Consider the following 22,677-nt stretch of genomic DNA (forward strand, 5'->3'; position numbering starts at 1 on the left):
CCACCCTGCTTTGATTACCGGACCCCTTATCATATCCATCATCATCTCTCATCACGTACAAGTGGCACTGGGGCAGCGCCCAGCCTGCTGGCCGGCATCAGCCCCATCTCATCATCGTATCTCTATTTGTGTGTGTGTGTGTTTCAAAAACAAACACACAAACAAAAATAAAACTGGTTAAAAAGAAAACCCACGTCACTGGACATTTTGGGTAATTTTGGTTTTACAAGGTACGCAGGTTTCTCAGAATACGGTATATGTTACATGTCACGTGTATTCTAGGATAACTGGATTACCCTGCCTGGATTAAGATATAAACGATACCCAAATTTTGGAATATTTCCAGAACATTCCTAGAATTCCTAGGAACACAGACAACTGTCGATTTAGGAGCTCCCTCGCTTTATGAAAGGTGCCCCTCTGGGACAAGACAATACCCCTTCCCACATTCCAAGCCTCGATTTCATTTACAAATTACTCGATTTGTGAACGATTTTTCCGGGAAACCTTAGCCGTCCATAAATCTGTGACTGTATGACTGCATTCGTAGAAAAATGGACGAAGAAGCGGTGCACGACGGCAACAATGTACAAAGTTTGTGTACGGCAATGTATCACGCACTGCGCTCTGTCATAGGCCTGTGCTAGCGGGTCTTGTATCCCACATCGTGCTCTCCAACCGCTTCTAGGCACTTCGTTCCTACTGTCATACACTCTCACGTACACACACATTCATACAGTCATCCTTTTGGCCGTGTATAGTCGCCATACGCATATTCCTACATACGTGCATATCCAGTTCCTGTATTAGTCATCACACGTCATATATGTCATAAGTTACGTGGATCTGACCTGGCCTTAGTCCCTATCATTACTGCACAAACACAGACAAACATCTCTCGCCCCTTTTGTCCTGGCCAATCTCCCTTAGTGGTTCACGGGCATTATCTCACTGGTAGAAGAAGAAGAAGAAGAAGAAGAAATTTAGCGCGTGTGTTGAAGGAGGCCAAGTCGCCGTCGGCGGCGGTGGCGAAGTGTTGGTGCACAGGCAGCGGGGTTTCATTATTCATTATCAATATTCATTATCGGGAAGATTATCATCATGCGTTTCGAGCTGGAACCAATGTCCGCCGTGGTGACCGACCCCACTGACCCCCACTTCGTAGAACATCGAAAAAGGAATCGCATGCTCATCAACAACGGCATCTGGGTTCCCATGGTCGGGTTGTCCGCCTGCCTGGTAATGTAACCGTCCATGTATTCACATTTTCTAGAACACTCCATCGGAAGATGCGAGAAACGTCATTGCTTTGTTGTGCCGCGTGCGCGCAAGCGTTTAACGTCATGTCTTTTCGTGCACCGCTAGCCGTGGGGAACATCCAGCGGGACAGCCACAAGATATTCCGTAGTAGACGACAGGAAAAGATGCTGACGGTGTCGTCTGCTAAGTGTCGTCTGCTAAGTACGCAGTACGCCACTTCCGATGTTCCGCGGCACCGTGATGCTCGCCATAACGCGCGGCATAAATTCTGCTCCGTGATCTGTATTTTCCACAAGAATATTCTGTGGGGATGTAGCTCAGGTGACTAGCCTGCACTGAGAATAAAAAAAAAAAAAAAAAAAAAAGAGAGAGAAGTGCACTGTGAAGAGCGAGTGAAACCTACTCAACTTTATTAGCAGTCGTACATCGTTTTTTCGACAGTATTTTTTCATCGTGCCTAAATAGATAAAACTAATTACCTAACTTTTGCAATATTCGTTAAAGGCCGATGTGTTTCCGACAAGTCAAACTATTTGTCTGCCTATTTCTTTTTATATAAAAAAAAGCTCCCAAAAAACAAAAGCAGAAAAGAAGCCACACGACAACAATTGTAATTATGGCGCGGCAGCAAGTTATCACTCGGGAGATAAGATTGTAACCCCATCCTATAATGACGTCACAGGGAGACATCGCGACGATGGAGAGGACGATCGAAACCGCCATCAACCTCGGCTATCGCTACATCGACACTTCCTTCTCGCCGCCGCACGAGGTCGCCATCGGCAACGCCATGCGTAGGCTCATCATGAGCGGAAGGGTTCGCAGGGATGACCTCTTTATAGCCACCAAGGTGAAATCACCTCACGTAACCTGGGCATAGCAACGCATACACTTCCGCAAACGAGGCCCAGTTTCGATACAGTGTCTCATTTCGGTTGTCCGACAAACAGCTTCCCAGGGAAGGAAACCAACGGGATCTGGTGAAGAAATACCTCAGAGCGTCTCTAAGAAACCTTCAAGTCAACTACGTAGACCTTTATCTCGTTCATTTTCCGGTCAGAGACGTCGTAAGTGGATTCGTATCTCTGTACGTGTTAGCCGTCTGTCTTCTGCTAAGGTACTTACCGTTTTTCTGCTCACACGTGTACATCGCAACGCCACCTAGAATAAGTAAGGTTCTCTTAGTGCCTCCTCTCATTCCTTCGCAACGCGAATCGCACAAAGTCGGGATGTCGTCACGTCACCTTCAGACAAATACTAGCTGCGTTCGTTTTGCTTGCACTCCTTGCACCCAGTGCAAGAGGGCAGCACCTTTGCATTCTTTTCATAGAGTGCAACGGGCACCCCTGCAGTTTCGCATTCGTTGCAACGTGCAACTTGCTCCATTTCTGCACCAAACCGAGAAACCGCTGCATCGTCGATTGAATAGGTGCAATGGTGCAGCGAGCAAGTCGAGCAGACGACAAGCCCGGTAACATGGCGGTCGAAGACGCACGCACGTTTGGGGTTTTAGCAAAAACTGGAAAACCGTTGTCGAGAATGCCGAAGGTGTCCGAAGGCGTGTTACAACATGTGTGTAGCGTGTCGCAAAACAATGAAAGCATCTTCAGCGACGTCGCTCTTCATCGCATGATTCGTAGTTGGTCCAGTTCCTGATTGCACACAATTTTGGAGGCAGTTTTAGTGTCGTATTATTTGCTTTCTCTCAACAGTACATGGTCAAACATTGCTGAAAACTGTTTCGTGAGGTAAGATGCCAAACGAAACATGGACTCGTATTCGGATCAAGCAGTCTGGAACCGTGCTTTCGGTGCCGCATCCGTTCACGACGTGTTGTAACTGCAGCTCTTCAACGATGGACAACGTTGCATCTTCTGAATCGAATATAAAGACCGATAGCTTTGACACGTGCTGTGATAGGGACCGCGACCAGTGAACAAGACACGCATAAACTGAAATTCAACCGGATCCATCGACAGACAGACTGAATGCACCATCTGCACTATCACATTCTTTTGAGGCTGAGGGATGGCTGCACCGGTAAGCCACCTTTTTGTCACTTTCGTTGTACCCTACGTACAAAGGGTGAAACCGGGCAGCCCCTTTTGTGATGAAAAGAACGCAACTACTGGATTCCTGTGGATACTAACGGCGGCTCGTATCCATAGCTACGGCCACTGAAAGCATAGCTATGGTTCGCTTATGAACTTGGGACGTGATATTTACGTCGGCTGGCGATGAGACAACAACACCTTATTGCAGAAGGCCTATTTAATATCTCCTCTCACTCCTTCGCCACGTCGTCATATGAACTCAGGATGTCGTCTGCTTCAGCCAATCGTCGCAGACTATGTCAAGCAGACTTTCTGTGGCTACCAGTGGCCGTCCATGCGGCTGATGTCGGCTCGTCTTCATAACTACGGCCCCCGGAAGCACTGTCGTAGCTGGCGGCTTGGTTTATCTAGGTGTTGTTGGCTCATGCCTTATTTACTCTACGTGGCGTTGAACAGATCGAATGAACCACAAAGCAGACGACAGGCGACATATGCGCCTGTAAAGCGTACTTCACTGCACACTAAGACTGCATGAGGCAAAGTTGCCTTGAAGGCAACAGACAGAGATGCGTCATTTGTGTATTGCTTTGGGTTTACGAGCCCGACGAGCCTTGCCGATGCTTTTATATTAGTGACGATAAAATTCCGCTATGCAGCCGCACCTGAATCCAAAAGCAAGAAGAACGGAGGGCGCCGCCAGTAGAGCCGCGACGCCGGTGCAGTACACGGGTCGGCCGCCTACAGACATACTGGAAGTTTGGAGGGTGAGCGCGCCTACTATACGCAGACGGGCCGGTAAGCCTAATATTTCCCCCACGCTGTCCAGGGTATGGAAGATGCCGCCAACTGTGGCATGACGCGTTCTGTTGGGCTTTGTAACTTCAGCGCAGAACAGACGAAACGGATTCTCGCCATGGCAACTATCAAGCCCACCGTTTTACAGGTAGGCTGCATAGAAGTATCACACAATTGCGTTGCGCGTAAAGAGAAACAATTTGAAAGCTTCCAAAAAATACAGCTAGGGGTCACTTACCGTGTACTCACACCAGCGACATTCCCCCAGAAGCGGAAGATGCGAAAAACGTCATAGCTTTCTGCTGTCACGTGAGCGCGAGCGCTCAGCGTCGATTCTTCGACTACATTGATGACAATGGGGAATATTCTGCGACGGAAGCACAAGATATTCCGTAGCAGACGACAGGAAAAGACATTGACGGTGTCGTCTGCTAGGTGTCGCAGTACGCCACTCCCGATATTCGTGTTCGAGCGAACTTCGTCTCTGTGAGACAGTGTTTTCACTTTTTCTTCCACTAGAATATTCCGTGAGGATATCGCTCGTGTGAATACGCGGTTACTCGGCGAACTTCTTCTTCTTTTTTGTATTCAGGGGAGCCTTCTCACTCTAAATTTTCACAATGTGCACCACAGCTGATAAAAAAAAAGTATTGTGTGAGGACTGTAAGGTGCACCCCCGGATTAACAAAAGATATTTTGAGATTTATTCCGGAATGACCTTCTGAAACTTTACATTTCCAGGTGGAGTGCCACCCCTATCTCAAGCAGAAAGAACTGGTCCATTTCTGCCGTGAGCATCAAATCGCACCCGTTGCGTACGCACCGCTTGGTAGTCCAGGCAGGACTCAAAACGTTCCGAGGGGGAGGTATGACATATTTGGAAAATGTTGCACGTACTGTATGTTTCACTTGAAGGCCAGCAAATATGCAACCAATAAGTTCGGGTTTTTGAAAACATTGTCGCCTAGCCAGAGCTGCAAAATGGCGATATACAATGTCTCACCGCTAATCGCAGACGCAGTATTACAAAACAGGGAAATGCTTTTGTTGTAATAACAATAAATGGCGATACAGGTACTCATTAATTTTGATTCATGATTTTTTATTATAATTAAAAGTTCGATTAGAAGATTATATTAGATTGAATTAGAAGAAGATTAATGCGAGAGAGAACAGGAGCTGCTGCTTTTTTCACCCTCGTATTTAAGGGCAAGGGAGAAAGTGCATTTCTAGCTAAGCAACAAAAATGACCACCAAATCAGCCTTAAGTACTTTCGATTTCCTTATCCTTTTTCCGAAAATGGTAACGGCATCGGCGCACCGAAGGAAAACAGGCGTTGTCGTTGTGCCGAACTAATCATAATTAAAAAGTATATTAGTTAAAATTAATTGGTACAACGCTCCAGGGGCCTGCTGGTTAGGCCATAAGGCGGCTATCTTGACCTAGAGTATGTTGCCATTTACTGTAATCAAAACAAAACACATTCCCTTCTTCTATAAAATTATCTTAATAGTTAGTACTGACAGCCTGTATCTATCCCTCAGCTAATCGCATGGCTAACTTGATATGCTTAACTGTGTTTTCACGTAGGAGAGGTTCGACACCACCGCCACTCTTAGAGAACCCTGTCTTGAAGACGATAGCCGAGCAGTACAGAAGGTCTCCTGCGCAGGTACGGGTTCTGAGGATGGCTTCTAGCAGAAAACTGCTCAAAAGGAACAAGTAGTCTCGTCTTCTGCTTTGACAAAAACTGCTGTGGCAGACCTATTGCGTGTGATACCGTAATATTCCCGGTCGAGCACAATCACGCCCTTTTATCTGAAACAAGAAATGATCCAGTGCCGCGCAGTCTCTCAATTAGTCTCAAAGCAGACGACGAAATTGCCGCCTGTTTTGTTGTTGTCGTCTGCAAAAAAAGTGTTCCTTTTTCGCAGTGCACAAATAGCCGTGTAGCGTACCCGGCGGGGGCTGAGTTTAAATTCTCTGTTAGGCCTCTGTTAGCTTTCGTTGCAGGAACATACACATTTACATATACATATACATACACATACATTTAATAACATGCGGTATTTTTATAACAGTCTTAAGTTCTGAACCGTCGTTTCATTGCTCGTGTCGGCGATCATCGTTGCAGATCGTTATTCGCTGGCTTCTGCAACGTGGTGTCATGGTGCTTCCCAGGACCACGAGCTTCGAACACATGCGTGAAAACTCTCTGGTACGTTGTGAAATAACCGCAAAAATATATATTATCATCGTTAGAGCGTTTTAGAACAGGATATTCGAACGTTCTACTACGTAACGTACGTATTCTGGGTACCCAACTGAACAAGGTGGTCGACAACGCGCATTCCCAGAGCCCAAACAGTGCTTTGCGCAATCCGTTATGACGACATCTTACTCTAGACTACGCAGCGCTACACTATTCACAACAACGAAGTTGTGGGTTCGCAGATTGTCTTGTGTGGTGCTTTGTGTGTCCCGTTTCTTGGTTGCTGCGGTTGCCTGCATGTGTACCTACCAACTGCCCCAATCCCAGGCTTTGTTTTGGCGTCTTATTTCTTTGGCACACCGAAGCGCTTCAGTACCCTATTATAAAAAATCCCCAATTTTATTGATTCGTGGTAAAGTTCAGCCAATTGGACGAGGACGAGGAGAGGCACGAACTCCTGTGACTTGTCGTGACGATGTGCTATAGTCGTGACGATGCCCACTTGAGTGCGGCCAACAACGGCAAGCTACCTCGACCCCCCCCCCCCCCCCCCTGTGACTTGTCTCAAACAAACTTGTCCTCCAACAAACATACTTGTCGTCGTCCAATTGGCTAAAGTTTACCACGAATAGATAACGTACCAACTACCCCGCATGGCTACCTTGGTTCCCTAATATGTAACTCACTCGTTCCAGGTGTATGACTTCCTGCTTTCCGACACAGATATGAAAACCATCGGGGGTCTTAATAGGCAAATGAGAATCTTCCGGTTTGACGACGACAAATCGTAAGTTACAAAGCAAGCCAGGACACGGGCAGGCATAAAAGAAAATGCTCTTGCATGGCGTGCGTTGCTCATGTTCTTCACGCTGCAAGCAATGGCTCTTCGAACGTTAAACTGCACTACAATGTCAGATATACCTCGCTGTAAACCGAAACTATCGCACGACTTGAGGGCCCGAAGCAGACGACACACACACACTAAGCGGGAAGCAGAAGAGCAATAACGGACGTCTTTCACAGCTGTCGTCTGCTTCGTTGTCTCGCTTGTTGCCGCGAAACGAGGCTCAATCTCGCGCGAAAATGCGTTGTAAGCTGTGGCATGCGTGTAAGGATTGTCGACAAGGCCGTTTTCCCATTATGTGTGCCTTTGCAGAACAATATGCAGCTTGCTTCGTGCGCTGTATTTGCTAAGGCATGCCCCCTAGTGGCACCCACAGGAAATGCTCTCGAGGCTCGAAACGGATAGGGTTCTCAGTGAGCTGCTGACCATAAGGACCATTGCATTCTTGCACTTACGCTTGTCACTTATTCGTAACTGAAATTGTAATCAAGCTTGTAGAAGCCTTTGCTCTTAACTGGCTCCTCTTCATCGTTATTGGAACACGTTTTGTCGTCGGTGCTCACTGTGTATTTTTAATCACACGCTATTGCATAGCATAAAGAATGACATAAAAGACCACCACGCAGTCTACAGTGACTTCTATGTCTCTCTTTCAGACTACTGGATGACCCCGAATACCCTTTCCGCACGAGTCAAAGCACAGCTATAGTCGAAAGGAAGACGTGATGTCACTACAAACGGAGACAGCAGTGTGACAATAAACGGCGCTCCGGCGGGAGGTTCATCGTGGGGGCCATTATAAAGAGAAATAAATGAAGTGCGCGGCTGGAAGAGAAGGTCGCAATCGACACCCCCTTAATTACCGCTAAGTATCTCATATGGGGCTCCCGCTGCAAGACACAATGAGGACTCCTTGCCACATTCACCACCAATCGGCGGCCGCCGATTATTATGGGTTCATATATTTTAATGAGACCATAGAAGCCAGCCGGCATCTCTACTTGGAAATCTAATAAAACACGTAATAACTGCGGTGTGGACTGTGTGTTACACCGGATAACCCACGACTTTTATTAGCTTAACTGATAATATTATATTATCCCTACATAATAATAGTCTCGTGTAGTAGCAGCATAACCGAACGAGGTAAGGACACCGAGTGTCACGTCCAGAAAATCAACGAGGTAACTTCATGACATCCGGGGTGTGTGTGTGTGTGTGCGGGGGGGGGGGGGGGTAACGTTGGGTAGACGACAAGACATTTAGTAACTCAACTATGGGAAATGTCGAAACTGAGTATGGGGTGACAACATGGCAATTATCGTTTATTATCGTACGAGCTTCCCTACAGTGGTCTACATCTCATTAGGTGCAAAAATAATGAGATGACATCTATATACAACATACGATGTGGGCACGTAGGAAAAGGAGGAAAAGAGGATAAGAGGCATAAGAGGAAAGGAGGAAAAATATAATAGAGAAAAACTACTCTGGAAGCCAAACCTCCTGGTGGAAGGATAAAGAAAAGGAATGTTTTTCAATTAACTCAACTACATTTTTATTTATTAACAGCTATTTAAAATTAATTATATACTATCAACAACATCTTTATATTTAAAAAAATATTAATTCTGTAGGCATAATTATTAGGGCTAGCATAGCCGGGCTTTGTAAGGACACTGAGAGTAATATCCGAATAGGGGACATGGTATTACGTTAGCTTGCATTGTTTTTCCATGGTACCCCGTGACCCAGTGTTGATCAAAAAGCCCAGGCCGATCCTCATGCGTGATGTTGATCACCTGGAATCATACCCTAGTTGAAGTACTGTTCACGAGCACGTGCTAGAAAACGAAACGTAGCAAGGGTCACCGGTGCTGCACGACCCCATTTGGGTCAACGGTAAACTTGTATACTTTTCGCCATGAACGTAAGCAAGCAGTTGGTCCGCTCTTACGCTGAAACTTCCAGCGACCCGAATGGCAGTTTGAAAGGTATGCCTTCAGATCCCCTTCCCATCCATCTTTGTTTACGCTGCAAGCTGTTCTTGTCCCTGGAGATGTCCGTGGAGATGTTCATAGTGAACGTAATTCGTCGCTATACCCTGTTCTTCGGTATAAACCATCCTGAGTAAGAAAGCTGCTTTGGCACACAATAAAATTTTCTTGGGGTTCACCTTACATATGTTTGCCATGCTTATATTTTACAGTTCTGACTGCATTTTGCGTTTATAAAATGCAGGAGCAGGTATACGAGGAGTGTTAAGTCCAAGGTCGCTGTAGAACACTAACACAATTACAGTGAAGCTTAAAGGGACTATCGCATCCGGGAACGTATGTATGATACTGATAGGGTAATGTTCCTCACCGCTTCAGAGTCAACTTTGCCAAATTTCTCTTTCGAAAACAGCTTACATATTAAGTAAACGAGTTTTAAAGGTCCGCATTCCATCTGCAGCCAACAGGATCATGACGTAAGCCAGGCGCACGAATCGGAGCGCAGCGCTGGTGATTGTCTCCGAGATCGTCTGCTTGGCGTTCGCCATCGCACTATACTAAGTGAAAAGTCCTCGGTAAATACGGGGGCTGACTTTCGCTTACCAGTGTGAGTGCAGACGTAACCACGTTACGTGAAACACGGCGTTACGCTCCTGGCTGTACGAACACGTTCAACGTTAACCAGAAACAACATTCCGCGAGCCGGTAACAGAGAAGACGCCGTCCCCATTCCGCCTCGCCCGCCCGCCTGTCGGTCGGTTGCCAAGGCTACCAAGGTCCCTCCGGCCGTTCCGTGATTGGTATTCTCCATGTCAAAGGGCGCGCAGTGATTGGCCTCGTCCGTGTGACGTTTCCAGAAAGGGAATCCAGGAATGCGTCGTCTGCTCTTTCCAAGTTTTATATCAAACTACACAGGAACGACGCTGCCAATTCGCGTCGGGTTTTCGGCGTTATTATCAGTGATGAACGCGGAGTAAAAAGGCACTACAGTTTCGGAATCGACCGGGACGGATGCGATAGTCCCTTTAACGAGTTTAACATGTACAAGCTTTCGAGTGGTGGACCGAAACCACCACGCGAAAGCTTGTACATATTAAACATAGAAAGCTTCAGTGTCAGTGTTTAGTGTTCATAAGATGCAGCAAATTTTGGATACAAATCTGATATCTAAATCCCGTTGCATAATGTGGATTCCGGATGTTGCGGAATACCGCTGTAAAGCGTGCTCCTCCTTGGGCACCGGTGTATTCCAGGAAAGTGGCATCACTGACAATTAGTGTAGAGTTCCGATCGTTTTGGTCCTTTCGACCAGTCCCTTTTGGACACTAACAGACACAACAAACAAAATGAACTAATGAGTTAATTAATTAAGGACTAAAGGAACGTTCAAAATAAGCATGCTGCCTATGACTGTCATTACGTGTCTATTTTGCTAGGTCGTGTAGATACGTTGAAAATAAATAAATAGGTGTAAGACTTCCATAAATCTCATGTCAAAACACTGTACCAGCCAAGTGCGAACGCGACGAGAAGTATTTGTCATTTGGTAAACAAATATATTTATTTGTTCTCAGCTTAGAATACGTCTACGACTATATTGCGAATAATAATATGAGTCGCATAACTCGAGGGAAGTCTTCGACTCTGTACTGTATGGAGATATCCACCGAACTGCATTAGAGACGCCTAGGACACTCATCGCCATTCATGAAAGCATCACAAACAACCTTATATCAACAGTAAGAGAGAGGAGCTCCCGTGCACAACACTATCAACGCCCTCTAACAACAACAGAGCGAACGACAGGCAGTACTGAAACGGCCCTGACTGCTAATGCAATCTGCTTGTCATAACACGAACTCCTAATGCCAACAACCACTCTCACATTTTCTTTTCCCCGTCTCTTCAGTCTCTCCTTTCTGTCATACATATTAACTTGCTCTCCATTCCATATGCCGTGTATTATACGATCGTGAACTTTCTCTTCCAAGGCAATCAACTGGAACTTCGTCTGCTGGGAAATATGGTAACACGCGATGCAACTTACGCACAATCATCCAGCTCTCAATTACCCGGCAAGTCGCGGTGGTGCGTAGATAGCAGACGACAAAATTTGTCTCAGGGCCAGCGCGCCCTTCTTCGCTTCCTCCAGAATGTGGAACGGACAGAAACAGACGAAGAAGTTCTCTCTCTCTCTCGCCACAAGAGAAAATATTCTCAAGGTCGCATACTCCCAAACAAGCATAGGCCCCTTTCCGTAACGACTCGAAGTCCTGGGAGAGGAAGGAGGCCATCGCACTGAGCGCCACATATGAACGATTGAAAGTGCCACTAAACAATGTCCAAATCGATTTTTGCCGTTTGCTGCCTCTGGATACCAAAATACCAAAACCGAAACTAAAGGGAAAAGAGAGCAACCGGCCGCGACGCCCCCTAGCGGCAGTTGTGGGAATTACAGCGCCCCCCGTCGAGTCCCGTTTTAACCGCAGACGTCGAACGGAGCAGACGGAGTAAGCGCGTTCGCTATTGGGCAGGACGGTTTTATGTAATTCCGTGCGGATTCTCCTGACGTACCAACACCGATTCGTGCACTTGGAGTAATCGTACCCGTTTGTGGCTGCTGTACCTTGGATCAGACAAGATGCGAGCGCGGCACCGGCGCACCTAGCGTCGACGCAGGCCAACTGGATCGTCGAGAGACGAAAACGACTCCTTCGATGGTATGCTGCAGCACTTCGAACGGAGGACTACGACCATCTTTGTCCTCGCAGCGTTGTTTAACGTCATTCTACCGGCAGTCATACGTGAGTTGCTACATTGTGTCGTCTGCTAACCTTTCGCAGACAGGCTTGTGTCAGACTGTGTAGCGTGTGCTTTTCTGCTTCCACTATTAAGTATTGCATAATATCTAGCACGTGCGAAACTTTATAGCCTACTGCGTTTGTTTTCTTTTGGGCTTGAGAGTCGTGCTGTGTGGAGTTTCACCACGAATTTCACTATATCCGATCTTAAACTTCGTTAATATGACGGCACCAAGGTGATGTTTATTTCTGTAATTAGAGACAGATTGACCTTCTCCTACAAGAAAAAGAAAAAAAAAGTGTGTTTCTTTTCTCAAGCTCACGTGTATCCTTAGTGTATGTTTATGAAAACACCGTGGAAGTAGCACAGCCGCTAATGCTGCCCAGTATTCGGCACCTTATGTTATACATACGCGAAACAACTGTAGTAAAAAAAAAAAAAAACACACACACGGCGTATAAATCGGCTGGTACAAACTGATCGTAGAATTAGGTTATAAGGACAGACGTCAATGTTTATTTTTTGTACCCCTAACACAGAGTCGCCGTTATTCACCAGGTTAATCAGATGCAGGAAGCCCAAAATTCATCCTTACTGTGTGTGAGTGTCAGATCTAATGCATTATTCAGGTGGAATAAGCACGTTGCCAGCGTTCCCTGAATATTTTGTGTGTTTGTGTGTGCAAGTGCTGCTAATGGACGCGGCAGTGCTTGAGTAAACACCATTCATCGTTTAGAAAGAGTAAGATTACTCCCGTTTTCGTGCTTACGGGAAAATAGGGTATTTGTTCCGCGTGCGTGACGTTAACCGTGCGCATGCATGTGGCTGAGAGACTGATCAACACAGCTAAGATACAACTGGAGCTACACTTGCTGGTGGAAGTATATATAGAGGAATGCGTGCTGGCAACAGTGAGATTTTCGCTACGGTCGGCGTTCCTTCTAGACCATATTACATAACTTCTGGACACACAGATAGAAAACCATCTGCTGAAAAAAAAAATTTCACAACACCTCGCGCTTGAAACTGCGTTTCCCGGATTGCTCTTCCGGTGTCTAGCCACCGTGAGGCGCTTCACTCCGGTAACCCTGGGAAATTAACTCGGAATATCTGAACATATTTGGGCATCCGAAGTTAATTAATGCGGTGAAATTCCAAACTGTTTTTGTTTCTAACGGCACAATCGGCTGAAGCTTCCGAACGAGTGTTTCAAATAGTGCTGGAAGTAAATCCACAACTGCATGTCCGCGCCTGAATGAGCGTGACATTTCTTCTGTTTCAATTATTTTTCAATTATTTCAGTTATAGTATTTCAATTATTTAATATTACTTCAATTGTGTAATGTCTTTCAATTATTTTAATATATACTTTCAATTTTCAATTATAAAAACTTCAGTTATGTCATTTGCGCATAGTTTGCACGTAGTCCCGAAAAGGATTAAAATTAGTCCCTTCCTGTTTCTTAGAGTGAGAGTATGTTTTAACCTACAAGCAGCTTTGTTCACCGAAAAATAGTTAAATGTACGCGAGTTGGTGAGAACGAAAAGTCCGATATACTAAGAACAAGAAAGATGCACATGAACAAGGTCCCAAACACAATTGAGACGTTCATTTCACGGACGACAAATTTAACAGGAACGCAAGAAATGAAGAAGGCCGGCCAGCAAGGGCGGGGGGTGGGACGGAAGCAATAAACTTCCGCAAAGCCTGGACTGAAGTTTACAGAAGGCTAGTTGACAGCAGTTTGTTCGCGTGTTCATCTTTCTTATCCCTATAGTCTCGGGTTTTTTCTTTGTTCTTTTTTTGTTTTTTTGTTCGCCGTGAATCTAACACATTTACCAACAAGACGGGAGCCTGGGCAAGTTGGTTACACTATGAGGATGGCAGTAGAAGACACGAAAGGCACACACTTCCTCCGTTTCATTTTTTTTTTTTTTGCCTTCTTCCACGTTCAGCTAAACGTACTCTATTTCCCTATTCCTTGCCGATATACGGTAGCCAGCATCACTCACATTAAATCAGCTAACACAAGGAGCAAGTGCTGGTGGGAATAATAGTTTACTGACCGGAGTGAATACAAAGAGAATAGTTATCTAACGGAAGCGAATACGGACCGAACACGGACCGAACAGGTTTGTATCGAACTGATCATGTATGCTAAAAATGTGCGTCTTATGTATATATGCAAGTCATGTCTCGCTTATCCGGAGTTCAGATATCCGGAAAACTCGTTATCCGGACTACATTACTGGGAACGAACCTGCTACCATTGGATTTTGTCTCGGTTGTCCGGAATTCGTTGTCCGTATCCGGATAGCAAGTACGGGGAACAATCTTCCAGGGCATAGGTCATTCTGATTCGCTTATCCGGACAACTCCTCTGTCCCTGGCATGTGCTGTGTTCGCATTATTACGGAAAAAGGTCACATCTCACGTGGACATTCTGTACTATTTGACTCCCCTTTCTTCAGATGCCACTCCCTTTTGGTGTGTGCGGGCACACGGTAGAGATGGTAGACGATAAGCCGAAGAGGTACACTGTACCCACCGGGCGCAAGAAATCCACATGTGAACGTCAATGCCCACACTCTTAAAAATGAACTTCACCACATAGCACGCTCCTAGCCAACCACCATCCCGAATGACAACGTTCTCGCCCCTGATTTGTTGAAAACGGGAGGAGGAGCCTATTTTGTGCCGTGCATAATGGGACAAAATAGGCTCCTCCTCCCTTTTTCAACAAATCAGGGGCGAGAACGTTGTCATTCGGGATGGTGGTTGGCTAGGAGCGTGCTATGTGGTGAAGTTCATTTTTAAGAGTGCAGGCCGTCTGAAAGCATCGCGTGTCTTTTGGAATATGCCAAAGACATTTGCAAAGAGACAAAAACATGTGCGCGGGACCAACTTTCTGAGACATTACCCTTCTTTGAACAGCAGGGTGACGCTGCAGCTAGGTGCCGTGGCTGTGACCAAAACTTCTGTCACACGCGTGCCTACTAATTTCAAGCAGCTGACTCCGCATGAATTTGTGAAGTAACGATCTTTTCCTAGTTTTCTTTTCTGGAGCTAAAAAGCGGTCTTCCAAATTTTTCGGGTTTCCCCGGAAGTTTGCTTGGTCCAGTTGTCCGGAAATTCGTTATCCGGACGAAAAGGGACGACTCCCGAGGTGTCCGGATAATCGAGACATGACTGTATATATAAATGTTATGTATATGGATATTCTACGAAGCTCGCACGCACTTTTTTTGAAGACAGTCCAAGGGCCGGGAGTAAACATCTTTACTCGATTTGTAAAAACTCGCACCAGCTACGCAACAATAAAACGCATAACAGAACAGCTTTGAAACCCCCTAAACCCTATAAGACGAGTCCTAAACCATCACAAGAACGAAACGGAACTTAAAAAACACACGAGGGGTGTTGTGTACTAGTGTCACTATTTACTAACTCTATTGTGTACCAGAATGCATGCCGTCGCGGCAGGCAATCTGGTACCAGGAAGGTATCAACAAGGAGTGAAAGAGCATTAAAAGGAGATAAGTGTATCAGAGCAGACAGAACTTTGTGAACACCTATACCGAAAACCGATCACACATTGAACTTGGAACATGCAGATATTTTAGCATATGAAAGTCGCTGGGGTGTTTGTTTTTTATTCCGTGTTAGCGCCGCGAAGCAACTCTGGCTATGAGCGGAGGTCGCTGGGGTGTACGGAAACATCTAGAATATTTGCATATCAAATGAAATAATGTATGCATGAACAAACACCCTGGCTCACTTTTTTTGTTTCATATCCTCTCTTGAGACGTTTTGGGTTTTACGAATGGTTCGGTTCCGAACTATTGAATACATTCGGTTCGGAAAAGAAATCACTTCGATTCGAAAATTCGAATATGTAAATCCATATCTGGTTCGGAAATCGAATCGAACATACGATTATTCGCTTCAGTATTCGAAAAATCCGAATATCTGCAACAAACACGTAAGTATACGTGTTATTGTGCTCCTTTCATTTTATTCTTCATATCACCCTTCCATTATTCAACCAGGCTGCTTTGAGTGGTCTCCAGTCGGTGTTCAACGTGCCGATCCGGATTAAGAGACTCGATAAACTTTTCTTTTTTTCCCCTTCTTCTTACGAATACATCCGTCCGCCCTCCCAGGAATATGCGACGTTCTCACATCGGCGAGATAAATTTTTGAAGAGCGCCGCCAAGACCTCTATTAGGGCGATTCCTCGAAGGGAGTCGACGTGGTTCTCGAAATGGATATCTTCGAAAAGTCTTTCTTGAGAAGCATCATCGTGGTGGCTGCTGCTTCGAGATTATGTATTCACGGAAGGACGCTACATACTGGTTGCGTAGAAAGGACGGAGGCAGAGTCGCACGTAACACGTTACCTATATAGTAACGAGTACCTATACGAGTCAGTTACGTTTGCCTACACTCTTAGAAAAAGGGTGGAGCGGTTACACCTTTTAGGAGGTAATAGTTGTCGCATATGTTGTGCCTAAAAGGTTGCAAAGTTCTACTTGCTACCCGGTTGAAGTCGGCACAATAGATTAGCGCAAATCCCAAAACAAATTTTAGTTGCAGTTATCTCCGTTGTACACAATGTGCCCAACGTCCATTGCACCGTCAATGCTGGGAAAGCAACGCTCCCTGAAAATGCATCGCTTCTGTGGCTATAATAACAGAGCTCTTACACACATTTTGTACTGCATCTGCAAAGAGGCGGTAACAGGCAAGGTTACCGCCCTTTTACACCCTTTATCAGACGCTATGTTGACTTAGGTGGTAACTATAGAAGTTACCACCTTTTCGAGTAACGAGTACCTACGAATGAGTTACGTTACCTAGTCACGAGTAGGGTTGGGAATCCCGGGCCATTTTTTCAATCCCGGGATTTCGGGACTTTTTCCGACGAATCCCGGGATCTCAGGACGGGATTCTGGGATCGAGATAAAACCGAGAAAACTCGCACACAAAGCCTCAAATGATCAACTGTAACGTTTCTCAATCGTGTTACGTGTCTCCTTGCTCCTCTGCCGATGCGTGGCAAACAAAACATTCGTCATAAGAGTGATTTTCTTTGTTTTTGATATGCTATATATATTGAGAGAAAAAATAGCCGGAGCTCTTTGGCTGCACGCATAGCATATGTTTGTAATTGCTCAAACGTCGCCACGCCAGTACTGGACAGCTGTTTCGGCCTCATTGGGCCCTAATATACTTCACTGGCTTTGCACTGGGCTCTCAGTGGTGAGTTAGCACACCCTGACGGGAGGAATCACGTGCTACGTGACCTTCTGACGCCATCCGTTTAAACATTGCCTGCCTGCGTACTGCTGATGATGGCCCAATGAGGCCGAAACAGCTGTCCAGTACTGACGTGGCGACGTTTGACCAATTACAAACATCTATAAAATACACGTGCAGCGTTCTGCCCAATAACAGGCTGAGCTTTATGCGGGCAGTCGTCGTCATAGCGACCATCCATTCATTTCATACCGCCGCCAAGGGCGAAACCGAGCTCTATTTACAGAGTCCAATTGGACCTCTGTGTGCAATAAGGGGTATACGTCGAAAAACCCCAAACCGAGAAAACTGCAAGTGAATATTTGATAAAGTAACTGCAGTTGGGGGTTTCCTCGAATAACGCAAATGCAAAATGTGTAACAAATATATATGTGCCTATTCTACATGCATGTCCTGTTAGCATCGTGTTTGGGTGCGTGACTTAGCAGACATTGAACGAAATCCAGGAGCATGACATATCCCCTTCTTCAATGTAACAGCGCTCGCGCAGTGTTTTCGTGCAGAACAGAATTATTATTATTATTATTATTATTCACGAGACGGATGTTGATGGTGAACAATGTTGATGCCAGGTATAGGATGACGTCACCTGTGTGTAGTGGAGCAGCCTGGATCGGGCTCATCGTGCTGCTAGACGAGCACAATCTTGAAAATAATGTCCTAGAAGACCAGCGTAATATGACTTATTAGCTTGGTTCACACATTTTCCCCATTACAACGCCCAGTAGCACCGCTGACACGGTCAAGTGAGGTAGGGAGGACGTGCCTCTCCAGTGGAAGTCGAAGTTCCACGTCCGCAACGTAGCAAAATTTAAGCTACACCATTTGTATACGTGTGTAGAAAAAGGGGCCCGATCTGACTGTCCGTCCCATCGACACACATGCATTGCCCGTTTCTTACCTTCCTGCAGCGGGTCAATAAATTGCAATACGGTCCTACATTTTCTTTGGCAGGTATACATACTGGTATGTAGATGTCATCGCAGCAAAAATACTAAACAGGGGATAGGAAGGGAGTTGCCTCAGGACAGAAGCCGCCGATATTTCGAACAGAGACTGTTCTTCTTCTGGGCACCGTCCTCAACATTGGCATTGTATTTAAAGGGTTAGGTGTGACGTGTTTAAAGGTTCACGCGAATTGTGGGTCAACAGCCCGGACGGAAGAAAAGGTCCGCACGGGCTTCTACGGCCGGAGTGAATGGCCGCTTTGTTAGAGCGTGGAGGGGATTTTGTGAACGTAGTGGTCTAGGCTTCTGTCCTGAGGCAACTCCCTTCCTACATCTCTACCGGTTCGCTGGATTTCTACCCATCTATAAACAAGGGATAAGTCGACTTATCTCCTTCCTGTATACAGAGGTTCAATTACTGGAACGACAAAACTGAATCACTACACTCTTAGAAATGAACTTCACCACACAGCACGCTCCTAACCAACCATCACCCCGAATGACAACGTTCTCGACCCTGATTTGTTGAAAACGGGAGGAGGAGCCTATTTTGTGCCGCGCATAATGAGCACAAAATAGGCTCCTCCTCCCGTTTTCAGCAAATCAGGGGCGAGAACGTTGTCATTCGGGATGATGGTTGGCTACGAGCGTGCTATGTGGTGAAGGTCATTTTTAAGAGTGTAGAGACTGATAATTTAGGAAGCGCATGCATGCACTTAGAAAAAAGGGTGGAGCAGTTGCACCTTTTAGGAGCTAATAGTTGTCGCACATGTTGTGCCTACAACGTAGCAAAGTTCTACCTGCTACCTCACTCTCTGCCACGAATGATAGGGTTACCGCTTCTGATTCGGTGAGTGAGGGGGGCGTACGCCTTTTTGCAGCAATTTGGATATATGATAATTGCTTTTACCACCCTTTTACGCCCTTTATCAGACGCTATGTTGACCTAGGTGGTAACTGTAGAAGTTACCACCTTTTCACACCCTTTTTTCTTAAAGTGTGGAACTGAATTCTCCGACCCATGCTAAAGAGAAGGAATTCGAAACACGAGGAGGTTTATTTGCCAAACAAGTTCAAGAAATATGACCAAACAGTTCGAAGGAGAATGTCATCAGCGCGCTTCATCCCCCAAGCATTACTGACTCGCGTGTTCACGGCAGGTGAAATAGTAGCGCAGAAAGTGTGCTATCCGGTAGCTGGGAACGAATTTTTCTGCATATATTCGCAGCAGAACTGAATGCTCGTTCGGCTTCTACGCTTGATGGAGCGATGGTTAGCAAATATGTGTAGGCGCGTGTGAGAAGTGGTTCTCTTCCACCCCCGCTCCTGAAAACTTGAAAAGCGCCACCTATGAGTGACGACAAAAGCAAAACAGATGCGCAGAGCTCGAGCACGTGCGTCACAATGGTACTCGCATGGATGGTCAGAAATATGCGTGTCCTTTTTGGGCAGCTCGAGATGCTGCTAAAGACTTGTAGATCATCGGAAACCAATGCTAGAAATTAAAGAACTTACAGTGATTCATAGATAGAATGGCTTAGATGCAGGCTAGCTGGTGGATAAACTCCATGATAGGCAAGCCTGCGCGATGGGCAAGACACTTAAACCCATCGCTCAGGCTTGCCTATCATAGAATTTATCCACAGTTATCCGCAGCTGTGCGTTGCTACTGCGCCAAGTGTAGATTAGCGGTATATTTCTCGAGTCCCAAGATTTCTGAAAAATCCTGAAATCCCGGGATTTTTTTCTGAAAAATCCCGAAATTTCGGGACCTGGAAAAACAGGCGGGATCACGGGATATATATCCCGGATCCCAACACTAGTAACGAGTTCCAACGAAGGAGCTATGTTACCTAGCATAGAGTACCAACGAATGAGTTACGTTACCTAGTGACGAGTACCTACGAACGAGTTACGTTACCTCGTAACGAGTACCTACGAATGAGTTACCTTGCCTAGTAACGAGTACCTAGGAACGAATTACGTTACCTAGTATAGAGTACCTACGAACGAATTACGTTACCTGTACCTATGAACGAGTACATTATCAAGTCGTGAGTTACTTTTTCTGGTAACGAAGTAACTATTTAATTACTTTGAAAATATGTAAAGTTCTAGTAACGGACTTGGTTACAACATTTAGGAACTTCTTACCCCAAGTTACTCGTTCCTTCTCCGTAAAATTGACGTCTTTCCGACCGTTTAGGTGACTGACACTTAAGAATTTACATATAGCGGTGTGGTGTAGAGTTAAACTAATGCAATTATTAATTAAATTTATCTAATTACCAAAATGAAATACATTGAAATAAAGTAAGAGCCACCCAAGTAAATTCTACACCCAAGTCCTCACCAACCTCTTCAACGGAGAAATCACCCTCCCCCCAGTTTTCCCCCATTTGCGCTCGGTCTCAATATGAAGGACATTTTAGATTACAGTATGTTGACAATCCATGCGGTTGTAAAACGTGATGACCTGACCTGGATGTCGGGGTCCCTCAGATCACCACTCGTGTCATTGACCACGTATAGAGCCTACTTGGAAAAGAACCCAGTTTTTTTTTTTTTTTTTTTTTTTTTGTTCCTTACTAAATCCCAGCTGCTGCCTTTAAACGGACTTCTGGGATCCAGAGACGATATTGCGAAGTATATACCGACCGACATTCCACGTAGACGTTTCCACGAGTAAACACCCGAAGACGACCGGTGCTAATCCCTCCGTGGAATATCATTGTAACGTAGGAGGAATTCATTATCGGCCTACGGGCACCGGGAGCTGGATTCCTTTGTTGGAGCCCTGTGCATACTGGCGCTTGCATTCGAAGGAAGAATCGGAAAGCTTCAGAGTAAAACAGAGTATTCATATATTCCTATAGTATCTGACTGGTTCCCCCAAGACGACAACGTACAGCGACCACAATGAGCGTTCCGCGGCTTTTTCCTTTTTTTTCAGGGAAGGAGAAAGTTCTTCCGGGGTGTGTGAGTGGGGTGGGGCAGACCAATAGACACTACACAATAGAATGGCCACAATCGAAACATCATTTATGTTTACGCTCGCTTTAACGCATTTACAAGCTACGGCCGAACTATACAGGTTCCAACAAAGCCAGCTCCATATATTTTCTGACCACCTCTTTTATCAACATAATCTATCAGTATGTCGAACGGAAGGTGAGTTGCAACAATGCACTACCTGCACTTTCCCCAAACTACCTCTTTGTACGTGCACAGCCCAATCTATCACAGCAGGAAAGGTGAGCGAAATAATACGAGGCCCGAAAAGATGGAATAGGTGCCGCATACGCGAGAACGACACACTGTCGTTCTCGCGTATGCGGCAACTTTCCACTTACTTACTTTTTTTTTATTCCGCGTTTGCGCCGCGATGCAACTGTAGCTGCGAGCGTCGTACAGAAGTTGACAGAGGGAGACAATATAGTAGGAAGGAGTGGGAGGTAGGGGTGGGTTAGTTCGCGTCATGGGTCGACTTCGCGGGAAAATCTGCCGACACTCGTCCGGAAAATTTACCAGGAAACCCCAGGTAGCACTTCCAGTAGTAGGTTTCGAACGTACCACCTCCCAGTTTCGACCTACCACCAGCGAGTCAGTGTTGTATCCGCGCTCAAAGGAAAAAAAAAAAAAGATAAGAGCAAGCTGGGGAGCAATTAACAGCTTCTAGTCTGCTAGATTCTCCTTACTCACCGTTTTAGGCTCGAAAGGGATTAGTGGTAACGAGACCGGCAATGAGAGAGGTGCGAGCTCGACTCCCGCCACCCACCGGAGCCCGCTGACCTTCCGTCAGCTGCCTTCCTGGAGGTCTATGTAACCAATGGTTGTAGCTATGAAGAAGTTAATAAATACACCTACCCCATGAAGTGATTTAAAATACCCCTCGTTAGATTGCACTCAGCCATGTTGCTGGTGGGAGCACAAGTGCATGCCACATCTCAGTCGGTTTCTCTCTGCGTACGCGGCTACTTCGATCCGCGTACAAGACCTGTTCCGTTTAGAGGCACTGACGTCGTTTGGTTGACCCAGTCACCTTTAGTAAAATGGAATGACGAAACATGAGTGATCCAGGCATCGCCTTCGGAAGGAGAGAGGAACACAAGGTCGAAACCCACAGCCAAACAGAATAACGAGCAAATGAATCAATAACAGAGACCACACACTAACTATGCGCGAGGGTGTGGGAAATAAAATGAGAGCAGAGGAATAACACATTCACTATAATGTGATTTACAAAGTGGTTCACATACGCAATCAGCAAATCAATCAATCAATAAATCAACCTACGCAATACACATTCGTCTGCATCGTAGACACTGTGCTACGCATTTATTAGCCGTGTGCCAATATCCTAGTTGTGCCAATATCCTAGTTGTGCCAATATCCTAGTGCCATCGTACGACAGGTACCGGATATTCGAATGAACGTGAGAGAGCA

The 22,677-nt window shown here is 45.8% G+C and overlaps 2 protein-coding genes across 3 annotated transcripts in view; both read left to right on the forward strand.

The window, feature by feature from the left end:
* Positions 1–982: 982 nt before the first annotated feature.
* On the forward strand, positions 983–8,198 carry LOC135375239 (1,5-anhydro-D-fructose reductase-like). Its single transcript, XM_064607969.1, has 10 exons — positions 983–1,239; positions 1,943–2,110; positions 2,211–2,327; positions 3,971–4,078; positions 4,141–4,257; positions 4,851–4,975; positions 5,701–5,782; positions 6,245–6,328; positions 7,018–7,109; positions 7,823–8,198. The coding sequence occupies exons 1-10, from the start codon at positions 1,102–1,104 to the stop codon at positions 7,890–7,892; spliced, it is 1,101 nt and encodes a 366-aa protein (XP_064464039.1). The 5' UTR covers positions 983–1,101; the 3' UTR covers positions 7,893–8,198.
* A 3,434-nt stretch (positions 8,199–11,632) lies between these two features.
* Positions 11,633–22,677, forward strand: part of LOC135375219 (tenascin-like) — a 51,854-nt gene continuing 40,809 nt past the window's right edge. Inside the window, exon 1 of one of the 2 annotated variants that reach the window (XM_064607940.1) lies at positions 11,633–11,967. In XM_064607940.1, coding sequence (XP_064464010.1) covers positions 11,886–11,967 — 82 coding nt within the window. In that variant the 5' untranslated portion in view covers positions 11,633–11,885. The remainder of the gene's footprint in view (positions 11,968–22,677) is intronic. The other variant, XM_064607941.1, reaches the window with a different exon arrangement.

Source organism: Ornithodoros turicata, unplaced genomic scaffold, assembly GCF_037126465.1.
Source record: "Ornithodoros turicata isolate Travis unplaced genomic scaffold, ASM3712646v1 ctg00000843.1, whole genome shotgun sequence".
Taxonomy (NCBI): Eukaryota; Metazoa; Arthropoda; class Arachnida; order Ixodida; family Argasidae; genus Ornithodoros; species Ornithodoros turicata.

Coding starts and splice junctions, on each gene's coding strand:
- LOC135375239 (XM_064607969.1), top strand. CDS start 1,102: ATGCGTTTCGAGCTGGAACCAATGTCCGCCGTGGTGACCGACCCCACT. Junction 4,258..4,850: donor TCAAGCCCACCGTTTTACAG/GTAGGCTGCATA, acceptor TTACATTTCCAG/GTGGAGTGCCACCCCTATCT. Junction 4,976..5,700: donor CAAAACGTTCCGAGGGGGAG/GTATGACATATT, acceptor GTTTTCACGTAG/GAGAGGTTCGACACCACCGC.